General features: G+C 36.5%; 2 protein-coding genes and 1 pseudogene across 3 annotated transcripts; all 3 read left to right on the top strand.

Annotated features, from left to right (window-relative positions):
* The first annotated feature begins 1,345 nt into the window (after positions 1 to 1,345).
* LOC125609213 lies at positions 1,346 to 3,843 on the top strand (annotated as a pseudogene).
* Positions 3,844 to 5,663: 1,820 nt separating this feature from the next.
* On the top strand, positions 5,664 to 6,410 carry LOC106345181. Its single transcript, XM_022720122.2, has one exon. It carries the CDS (start codon positions 5,664 to 5,666, stop codon positions 6,408 to 6,410), a length of 747 nt encoding a protein of 248 aa, XP_022575843.2.
* Positions 6,411 to 6,416: 6 nt separating this feature from the next.
* On the top strand, positions 6,417 to 8,500 carry LOC111198301. Of its 2 annotated transcripts, none has more exons than XM_048780350.1 (4): positions 6,417 to 7,200; positions 7,535 to 7,653; positions 7,729 to 8,077; positions 8,266 to 8,500. In XM_048780350.1, the coding sequence occupies exons 1-3, from the start codon at positions 6,417 to 6,419 to the stop codon at positions 8,074 to 8,076; spliced, it is 1,251 nt and encodes a 416-aa protein (XP_048636307.1). In that variant the 3' UTR covers position 8,077; positions 8,266 to 8,500. The 2 variants fall into 2 exon arrangements, with proteins under 2 accessions (XP_048636307.1, XP_048636306.1); XM_048780349.1 differs by having other exon boundaries at positions 6,417 to 7,458.
* The last annotated feature ends 3,453 nt before the right edge of the window (positions 8,501 to 11,953 follow it).

Here is an 11,953-nt window from a genome sequence, read left to right as displayed (position 1 = left end):
TAAACTCAAACTCAAACTAAACTCAAACTCAAATGTAAACTACAATATATAGTTATAATATTTTGAATAAAATCAAAATCTGAAATAGTGTATACTATTTTATAATGTTAACTATACCATATAAAAATAAAAAGTGGAATGGACTTGTGCACCAAAATCATTTGTGTGGATGTGGTTAACGAAATGTTAAAATTAAGATTGTAAATCACTTGTGTTGTGTTTATTTAGCAAAAAAACACTTGTGTCAGTGTTGTTAACGTACAAACCAATATTAATATCAATGATACAATTTCAAAACATGTATCATTCCATTTCTATTCCGTGTGATGCAGAATAGAACAAAAAAAAATTATCTTCCCGATCAAATTTTAGTAAGTAGTAACTGATGGTGATGAAAAAATAAATGAATCTGATGGCAACAGAGAAGAAGATGGATCTTATGGAATAGGAACGGTTTGTTAGTATCCGCTGCTGCAACTTCAACGCCATCTGGTGGGGGACGATGTCACAAGAGTATAAGGGGACGCAAGTGAAAATAGTGAAGAGGAAGTCAACAAAGATCTGGAAATCAGGCAGAGGTGTCGTTGTGGAGCAAATCGGTGCCGTAGAACCGTTGAATGCGAAGAAGTTACCGAAAGAAGTAAAAAGGGAAGATGTAAAGTCAGGGTAAGCCACGATTTATTTTTTGAAGTTAATAATTAAGAATTTTAATTATTTTTCATCAGGTTGCGCTGGTTAATGGAAAGAGTAACACTGTATTATTATTTAAATATAATATAACGGCGTGTATAAGAAAATTAGTTATTCGGTGAATTATGCTTTTTTTCTTTATCTGTCATAGAGCCCAATTTCCCATCATTATATTTTCTTTACAGATGTACATCTATATTTCTAAACGGGAAACTGGTCATTGTTATACTATATACAACAAAGAAAACATAGAATAATTTGAAGTTTCATGGCATGGTCTATGCCCAAATATAAAGATCGCATCAAGACAGTTCTTCATATTTTATTTTATGTGTATATTTCTATTAATTTTATTTGCATTTGGTTGTATGTATGTTATCTCATATGTATTGTTACATTTTATATGAATGAAACTAGTTGTTCAAAAAAAAAAATGCTATTATTTATTTTTTCAATAGGATATGGATTGGTTTTCATCTGATCCGGATATGTCAGGTAGAAATTATTTTTACATATAAATATTCGAGGATACTGGGTTAGGTTTCAATTCAATATTCTCCATTTAAAAAGACCATGACTACCCAAAACCTTATTACGACCATACTTCCATTGTAACGGTTTCCCAGGAAGAAGAATGAAGAGAATAGGAACAAAAACCAACTGACACGTGTCTACCGAGCCTTGACAACTGTATAACTCTAAATTTGATTCGCTGTGTTGCTCTCTTCGTCACTCTCTTACAACTTTTATGGTTGTTCCTTCCTTCGCCTTTGTCCTTTTTTATTTCAAACGCCGGAACCAATTTCCCACCAAAGCTCACCTATCTTTCACCCTTTCTCTCGCCGACGTCATGTCACCCTCGCGCGAGAGGGAGAACGGTTCTCGCTGCTCATGTGTCATCGATGGAGTCGCCGGCGATGATTCCGGCGAATCGTTTGACCTCACATGCAATCATTGCAACGGGTCCAATTCGATAAAACCCGATCTCTCCTCCTCTTGCTCTCCGTCTGGATCAAAATCGGAGAAGCTGCGAAGAATCACCGTCGCTTCCATCAAAGCATTCTCCATAGGTACTGGAATTAAAGGTGGATTGGCTATTTTCTCAATCTTTGCTCGTTTGGCTCGACGTAGATCGAGGTACAGTATTGTGAGACGAAAAACCAGAATTCGAATATCTGATTTTGGAATTTTTTTGCTTGATTTGATTTGATTTGATCTTGGAATATATCGGTTTAGGAGAACCGGTGATTTCTCGAATAGTGAAGCTATTGCCATGGGTATTAAGGAAACTCTAAGATACGGTCTATTTTTGGGAACCTTTGCTGGTACTTTTGTCTCTGTAGATGAAGCTATTTCTTCTTTGGCAGGAGACCAAAGGCATGTCCCACTATCTTGATCCTTTTTTTTTTCTTTTTTTGTTGAGTAGCCAAAAGTAGTTCCAACCTCTTCAGATTTAGAAACTTGTTTTTGTCTGTATCCCAGAACTGCAAAATGGAGGGCTCTTTTTGCTGGTTTAGTGGCTGGGCCATCTATGCTTCTCACTGGACCAAACACACAACACACGAGCTTAGCTGTTTACATTTTGATGCGTGCGGCCGTTCTTGCGTCACGGTGCGGCATTAAAAGCAAACGGTTTGGTTCATTTGCAAGCCGCTTACATGGAAACATGGGGACTTGTTTCTCATGTGTCTCTCATCTTCACAGATTTTGTATGTTATCTGATATTAGATGTCTGAATTCTACAGAAATTATGCAGACTAAAGAGATTCTTTCTCTTGTGTGCGTTTCAGGTCTTCCTACATTTTAAAGCAAGATAGTCTTCCTTCATCGTACAAATCTTTCCTAAACAAACAAGGTGGGAAGGATCTTTCTATCATACAGGGCGTTAAAGATATCGCAAGCGCCAAACCATTCACCAATTTAAGGGCAATTGAGAAATATTACAAATCTGTTGGAGTTGATATCAAACTTGATCCTAACATGAAAGTCCCCTGTTCGGTAGGTTTGTATTGTTTTCTTTTAATCTATCAAATGTCAATAGAGAGCAGCATTACATGCTATTAAGCTTGTAGAAAAGTATTACTCAACACTTGTGTTGTTTCTTGTAGATAATTCATGGAAAAGAGTCATGTACTAAGCATGCTCTTACATTTTTCCTTCAAGCTTACAAGAGGGCGTTACCTGTCTATGTCCCTGTCTACTTGATCCCAGCGCTGATAGTCCATCGTCAAGACCTGCTAAAAAAGTAAAAAGTTTTGTTTCGCCTAGAATCCATTGCTTGTTAAAACGATTTTGTGTATCACCTCAACAGAGTCTTTCATACTCATATCTCACAGGCAATACTCAATACTCGGTAAGGGTCTTCTTGGCACGGCGAGATCAAGTTTGTTTCTCTCTACTTACTGCACTTCGTCCTGGTTAGAATCTAATTTTTGAAAGCTCTTCATATCATCATAACCTAAATACATAGTCAGCCTGTCGGAACTTCATCAATTTTTTTTTTTGTTTCACTTAATGTGAAACTTATACCGTCTCTATAATTGTCTTAACCAGGGCCTGGACTTGCCTGCTTTTCCGGATTTTTGAGACATGCAGCATACCGATCGTGGCCATAGCAACGGTACAAACCAAATCTATTCGCAACAACATACACGTATCACGTAAGTAGGCTTAAACATTATAACTAAACCGTGAATTTTTTGCAGTTCCCAACAGGTCTGGCTTTAGCAATTGAAAAGAAAAGCAGAAGGATAGAGATATCACTCTACTGCTTAGCGAGGGCAATAGAGAGCTTCTTCACATGCATGACAGATGCAGGATACATTCGACCGCCCAAGATTCTAAGAAGAGCAGATGTGGTCGTGTTCAGCGTTTCCACAGCCATTATAATGCACTGCTACGCGCAGGAAAGAGAAGTGTTTCGATCAAAATATTTGAACGTCCTAGATTGGGTTTGCGGTGTTCCTCCTCCTCCTTGTGAAAAAACATAGAGACATTTACTTTCCTATTATCCACTTCAGAAGGTAAAACATAAGTTACTTGTGTTTTTTAACTTTTAACGAAAAGTAGAATTTGGTCGTAGAATGTTCATTTAATAGTCTGTAGGAGTTTTCGTTTCGGGTTTTGGGATATCTAATAAAGAGTTTTAAGCGATAGGCCAATTCTTGTTGTTCGTCTCTAATATAATACACCATAATCTTCATCGATCGCTTATTGCAACACCAACGAATCATGTGTAGACTAGACACCCCATGTGTGCCTAACCAATCCATATTTAAATATATCATGTTCGTGTCCCATATGTTTATTGTGTTTAAAGCTTAAGCTTGTTTGTTCATGTCTATCCCAAATATCAACTGTATAACAACTTCCAACATTTACTACGACACATGCTCCGTCAAGTGCGTTAATACATTCACTAAAAGCGCCAATTATTTGAATTTCTCGTAACCTGCATGGATTACGCTGGAATGACTCCATTGTTGGATTTTTAAGTATTCACAAGCAAGACTCCAATGTGTCTAATACTACAGAGAACTTTTGATAGATAGCTTTTGTGAACAACCAAATGGCAACCCAAGATACCTTGTGGTACTATTTGGCGCGCATGGAGAGATATCGGCACCATCTCATCAAAGCTGATATGATTAATATGGAAAAAGGGTTATTTCGATCTTTTCAATTTCAATTGTATTTTTTTCAGACCCAAACAAAGAGTAACTTAAAGGCTCACAATGGCGTTAGCAAAGCTGTTACTGAAAAAAAATTTGGTTAACCAGACATTAGTTGGGTAAGTCAGCTTTTATGTGACAAATGATATACACATAATTATATATGTTTGATATGACATGGATTTTACCTTTAATTTATATATGTTTTTTTTTAACACTGAAGAAATTCAATAACAGAGCCAACGAATGGCAACGTATAGGAGTACATAAGCAAGAAAACAAGGAACAACTAGGTACCAATAGGTACTAAAACAGCAAGATGAAAAAACAGGAAAAAGCTCAACCACATTAGTGATTTCTTGAGACGCAAGTATCCCCTAGCAGCCGCACTTATAGCTAAGTCACATAGCTTGTGCTTCGGAGAGAATGGTATGTGAGAGCCAACTAGGGCCTCCAGTAACCACATATGAATTTATATATGTTTTTAGAGTCTTTTATATGCATTTGGAGTCTTTGTTGAGTCTTTGTAGGTTCATGTACTCATTGTACATATTTGGAGCTTTTGGATCATTATAAAACTTTGAGGAAAGCTCTGCTGAAAATATGAAGTCAGAATTGACTATTGCAACAAACATTGATCGACGGAAGACATGAAGCGTCGATCGACATCTTGATATCAGTTTATTGATGATTTTGAGAAATTATAAGTTTTACCCAGAAGTTTCTAGATATTTCACCGCAAGTCTTTGACCATCTGTTAGACTATTTATTAGGTTTTTCCCGTGTTCGAAAACGCGGCCGAGTTGCCGATTACTCGGCCGAGTACTCGCTAGGCGTCACCTTGCCGTAGAGAAAACACCCAATTCGGCTGGTCTAGGCGGTCAACGATTTATTCCCGCGTTTGACCGCTTAATACGAAAAATCGCCGTGTTATACGTTCGATCCGAGTAGATCTAATTGGGCCAAACGTTTTTTATATCTATTTTCTGTAATAATAACAACACAAAGCCCAAACGTTTTTTTCTATTTCTGTATAATTGTGCCATTTATCAGTGTCCTGATTTTTTTAATTACTGAGTTGAGTTTGAGAATTTATTTGTCGAAGAAAATCCTAATATCACGAGCTCTCAAATTCAATCTAAGAGCAAATCGAGTGTTTAAATCTAAGACCAAATCAGGTATTGGATATCTCTTTTCACTTGATTTCTTTCTCTGTTTTTTTATTTTTACTTGATTTCAATTATTTTTTGGGTTCTTGTTGTGTCACGACTCGAGCTTAAGTGTTCGTACGTTCGTACGTTCATGTTTACTCATTGTTTGTTTCATTGTGTCACTCAGGAATCAATGGATAATCCACCAACAGATACACCTCCACCTCTTAAGCGTAACTCAAATGATGTAGGATGGGAGTATGGAGTCTTGTGTGATGCAAGAAGTCTAGACAAAGTCAAATGTAAATTGTGTGGAAAAGAGTTTTCTGGTGGTGTGTTTAGAATGAAAGAACACATTGCTCATCTGAAAGGAAATGTGTCAGCTTGTCCTGTATCAAGTAAAGAAGATCAAGAGAAGTGTAAGAAGGCGGTTCTTGAAGGAAAAAACAAGAAGAATCTGAAGCGAAAACATGAGGAAGCTTTGCGGGCAGAGGTGAACATAAGTAAAGACAGTGGTACTGAAGAACTGGAAAGAGAGCTTGGAGCACTTAAAACTCATCACTCCCAAGGTCCTATTGATCAATATGTGAGCAGCATTAACCCTGAAGCTTCTTTGGCGGCACAGACACGACAACAGAGTATCCACGATGCCATTTCTAAAGAGAAAAGACATGTTGTTCGCCAATACTGTTCTAGATGGCTTTACCACACAAGTATCCCTTTCAATGCCATTGACAATGATAGTTTCAGACTATTTTGTGAAGCATTAGGACAGTTTGGGCCTGGTTGGGTGCCTCCAAGTCAGTATCAGCTTAGAGAGCCATTGCTAATTGAAGAACAACAGAGGACAAAGGAAAAATTGAAGATCTTAGAAGAAGAATGGGAAAGGGAAGGCTGATCATTGATGACTGATGCATGGAGTGACATGAAAAGAAGAAGCATAATGAATCTGTGTGTTAACTCAAGAGGTGGTACATGCTTTCTATCATCAAAGGATACATCGAAAGATTCTCACACTGGTGAGTTTATCTTTAACTATATTGATCAATGCATTGAAGATATAGGAGCTGATAAGATTGTGCAAGTTGTTACTGATAATGCGACCAACAACGTTGCTGCCGCAAAGATGCTTAAGCAGAAGAGACCGAGAATATTCTGGACTGGTTGTGCTGCCCACACAGTTGACTTGATGCTTGAAGGGATTTCGAAGTTGTCTGGTTTTGCTAGAATAATAGATCAAGCGAAGGCTGTCACCATCTTTATATATGCGCATCATAAGACCTTATCTATGATGAGAGCATATGCAAAGAGAGACATTGTGCGGCCAGGTGCAACAAGGTTTGCGACTTGCTTCTTGACACTGCATAGTTTGTACGAGAAGAAGGCACAGTTGAAGAATATGTTTGGAAGTGACGAGTGGCATGATTGCAAGCATTCAAAGTGTGTGAAAGGTAAAAATGCGAGTGATATTGTGATGTCTTACTCATTCTGGAATAGTGTGATGGTTATTCTGAAGGTCTTCAGCCCTCTTGTGAAAGTTCTAAGGTTGGCGGATGGGGAAAAGGTTCCATCTCTTGGGTTTATTTTTGGTGAGATCTTAGAAGCTAAGAAATCTATCAAGGAAGCTTTTGATCACTTGGAGAAGAATTACCTCCCTGTTTTTCGCATCATTGATGAGAAAATGAAAGGTAGATTGGATACTCCATTGCATATGGCTGCCTACTTCCTCAATCCGTTTTATTTTTATAAAGAACCGAATATCCAACTTGACGTGGAGGTCATGGAAGGATTCCTTACTTGTGTTGAGACTTTCTATCATGGAGACTTTGTAAAGCAAGATTTATGTGTGAATCAAGAAGTTAGTCTATATAAGAACAAAAGTGGTTCTTTTGGTAGAGCCTTGGCACTAAAAGGATGTGAAACAAAAGATGACAAATTTGATCGAGGTTTGTTTTCTCATTTCACTTGTTTTTATTTGATCATTTTTATTTTATTTAATGGTTTTCACTTGCTTTCTCTTAGGGAATTGGTGGGCAACGTATGGATGTGGTGCACCTACTCTACAAAGGTTGGCAACAAGGATACTTGCTTTGACATCTAGTTCTTCAGGATGTGAGAGAAATTGGAGTAGCTTTGAAGGGGTTAGTCTATAGTCATCTAGCTTCTGTTTTTTGAATCTCATATTGCTTACACTTACTAATTTTTTTTTATTGTAGATCCACACAAAGAGAAGAAATAGACTAGGTGTCAATCGCTTGAACAGTCTAGTGTATGTTCATTTCAATGCAAGGCTACTTAACAAGCAGAAAAAAATCAGAGAGAAAAACGCGGATGTGATATTTGATGATGGCAATGAAGATACTGTTGAAGATTGGCTTGTGGAACGTGTGGAAGAACCAGATAGTGATGTTAATTTTCTGATTGGAATCCAAGCTCCAAGGGTAAGAGATTTATATGATGATGACTTTGAATCTGAAGAAGAAGAAGATATTGTTGACATGGAGTTTGAACCTGATGTCTTCCAAGACATTTTACTGTTTCCGGAGGCACAAGTTGCTTCGTAAGGTCAGTTTATTGTCTTTTTCATTGCATATTGTCTCTGTTTTGGTTTACTCTTTCTCTCGATGTCTGATTTTCTATTTTTGTCAAAAGAGATACGTGAGGAGAGTGATGTTTTGTTCTCAAGTCATGTTTTTGTCTTTGTTGTTTTTGCTTTCAAAGTCAAGCTGACATTGTTTTATTTTTCTTTGCAGGTGTAACGTACAAGATATTCTAACACATCTTTCTACTACACGGTGATAACTTGATCTTTGAAGATTAGAACTAACTTTTTGTATATTCTTAAGATCAAGACAATATCTTTTTGGTGTATCCCGTGTATAGAAATTAGCTTTTGTTTTTCGAACTCGATGTGTATTAGAAGAAATTTCAATATATTTTGGAGTATAAGTTTTATGTTATAAATTATAATATATAAGCTTTATGTTATAAATTTATGAATTAATATATATTAATTATTAAAAATTACTCCCCGATTAATCTCCGATTAATTACCGCTTTTTTGAAAACTCGCTAGGCCCGACGTCGCCGCCCGACTCGCGCCTAGCGCAATTTCGAACATGGGGTTTTTCTATTAGATCAAGACACACAAACTTTTGGAGAGAGACTATTAGAGGATGCAGACTTCTTTACACTTGTTGAGAGAGAGCTTAGGATTGGAGAGAGAGAGATCTGAATATCATACGAGAGAAAATCTTGAACTCCTTTGTTTTTTTCTCTACTTTGTTTGATTTTCATTTTATTATATTGCAATATTATTCAGACCATCATAATGTTTCTTATGAATATTTCTGAGTAGTCTTATTGTTAGATTTAAGTTTCTTCAAAGGTTGATCTATATATTGCTGAAATGAATTATTGTTAGGGAATTAAAATAGTTCTTGATCTAGTTATTCTTATTGCTAAGTCTAGGCTTGATCACCCTAAACTTAGATCTTATAATTTATTGGCGCAAACGGAAGCTTGGTCTGTTACCTGAAACCAAACTAGTATGATCTAATTAACTAGGCACACACAAAAGTTGGTCTAGGCAATTAGAGAACACGTAACCCATTCACAAAAGCTTGCTAGAAGAAATATCGATCGATACACCTTTCGGTGTATCGATCCGCATTTTGAAAGGTGTATAGATCGACACTTTCTAAAGATTAACAAACGAAAGTTGAAATCTTAGTTCTAAACATTATATAATCTAAACAAACGGAAGTTGATATATAATAACTTAAGTTTTGAGTTCGAGAACAACTAATATTCATAAATCCCTAATAAACCATAAGATATCATAGTTATCATACCTGAGAATTTACTTGAGTCTAGCTATTTTTCCTCATTTGTTCACAACCTCAATCAACCATCCCAACAACTACTTTGTTTACTAAACTTTCACTTTATTTACTGTTTACAACATTTCCATCTAGCTTTACTTTGAAAACTATAAAATCTATTGTGTAATTCTAGAGTCTCTGTCGATTCGATTCCTAAGTATTAGAGTTGAACTTTTTATTTGAGAGAGTAAAGCCACTCCTTAGGTAATTTGGTGATATCATTGGGAATACTTTTGTCTAGCGAATTATATACTTCCGACGCGGTCACCTGTGAGAACTGGATCTATTTTGTCCTATGTTCTATTTTTTGCTTGCTTCAATCAAAATCTCGATCAGCTTTTTGTTGGTTTATCTAATTCAAAGGATATGCTCTGACTCTTTTCCTCCGAAATTAGTTTTGAGCCGCTTAATTTTTGTTGGAAAATCGACAAGGTAAAGCTTTCTTGTTTATAAAGGATGAAGTTGAAGATGGATTAATCTCAGTCGTTTAGAAATTTATTCAGAAGACTTTCAGATGGATTGAGCAATCTTTGTGTCATTATCTGGAGAAGCAAGATTCCAAACATTTTGCGACAGAGAGAGGCGAAAGAGTATTGTAGCGGGTACGTACAAATCAAATAGGGACGAGGTGATGCAGAGCAGTTAAAGATATCATCAGAGATTATGGTCAGAAAGCTAAACGCCGGTGAAGCCAAACCAATTCTGATATGCATGCCTTATCTTTGATACGTAGCCTGTGTTGAATTATATCCACGTGTTATTATCTTCACACGCGTTTAAATACTCATTTGTACGCATTCTCATGTTTTAAGCTTTAATTAAAAGAAATGCTGAAAAAAATTGATTCATCAAGTTCTCTTTTTTCGTTCTCATCGGAGAACATGTGATATTTTCTGTCTTTCTGTTTCTTTACTAATATTAGCGTCGCCTCCAATCACTTTTTCCATTAAAATTCTTATTTAATTTTTCCATCCTAAGCAACTTAACTGTTCCAACTCCCTCTATTGATCACCTTATATAAACATAATCCGATTATCTTATTAATTTAAACCCATTTGAAAACATTGCTTTTCGATTCCTAATTTGCATGTACTTTTTGCAGGAAGAGATTGTAATGGCAGTCACTGAGTATCCAAACGCTGGATGGAAAGTTGCTTTCAGTAATAGCTTTGCTAACGCCACTACGAGTTCATTATTACCACCATCACCTTAACGGGCAAATTTCATAGCCAGATTCAGGGATGTGAAAGATGAGTGGAGTCCGGAGACGGATGAGAGAGTATCGGTTGTATTGGTGGTGGATGAAGCAATAGAACCGTCAAGGAGATGGATGTTTCGAAGCGATGGTTGGCGGAGCTGTCGTACTGCACATATGAGGGTTTGAGCGCATCAGGCAATACGAGAGCTGAAATCAAAGATCAAATCGCGCAACTTAAGTCGAATCTACTAGGCTTCGACCGAAGCTTTCTTCCTCTCAATAAAAAATACATTCTCGCTTAAGTTTTCTGCTCGAATCTCTATCATGTGTTTTGCTGATTTATGTCTGATTGTGAATTTGTCTTTTTGAAATGAAGCTTGTGGCTCTTTTTGACTTTTGGTTTTGAGTCTATTTTGCAGGTACACATCATTCGTGAAATTAATTAATCGCTTTAGTAAAAGTTGATGAGATCTCACCATTAATCCATCCATTGACAAATATTTTGCAATCAACGCTTTAAAATGATTTCAAAAAACCATTTGGATTCCTACCACTACTAGAAAACATGTATTTTCCGACCGATTTTACCGACTGCCTATGTAGTCGCTAAATTTACCGGCTGATTACTGATTGTGTAACGACCAACGAGCGACCAAAATAAAACGGCCGGTAATCCGTCGCTAAATACCGACTGAACAAAATAGTAGCAACGTATTCGTAAATTCGCGACTGATTTGCGACTAATATGAAGTCGATAAATATCGATTGGCCATCGGTCGCCAATTTGAAATATTTTGGGTTAAACAGTCACATTTCAGTCGTTAAAAACCGGTGTAAAACACGTGAATGTCGTTGTCAGTTAGGTGTACCAACTTTTTACGACTAAATAAATCAGTCGCAAAATCAGTCGTTGTATCCCTTTGCTACAATTGTCTTTTATGTTTAGCTGCAATTGTGGATGATTCAGGGTACTGAAAATTGTAGAAATCTAGCTACAATCTGTCAAATATGTTGATTTGTTGATAAAAACTGTAGAAATCTAACCTTGTCTTCTTGTGTTTTGCTAAAAAAAGATTTCATTAAACCTGTTATAATCAACTCTGTGTAAACGCATTCTTTTCAATTTAAAATTTTATTTTATAGGTTTGTCCTCAGTTTCTGGAAGTTTATTGACCGTATTTATATGTTTGTAGGTTTGGTTATGTTAAGTCGAGGTTGACCCGGAAGATTACCAAGATTTTAAAGAACAAGTTTAATAAGACTTACTACAGCTGGTTTCGTGTTCCTAGACACAGACAAGAGCGTTACTTTTTGGAATTCGCTGTAAACTTTTCTGTCTTTGAGTTGTTATACTTATTA

The sequence above is a fragment of the Brassica napus genome, chromosome A5 (assembly GCF_020379485.1).
Source record: "Brassica napus cultivar Da-Ae chromosome A5, Da-Ae, whole genome shotgun sequence".
In the NCBI taxonomy this organism is placed as follows: domain Eukaryota; kingdom Viridiplantae; phylum Streptophyta; class Magnoliopsida; order Brassicales; family Brassicaceae; genus Brassica; species Brassica napus.
Note: the sequence above shows the minus strand (reverse complement) of the source record. Positions and strands in the feature narration are given on the sequence as shown.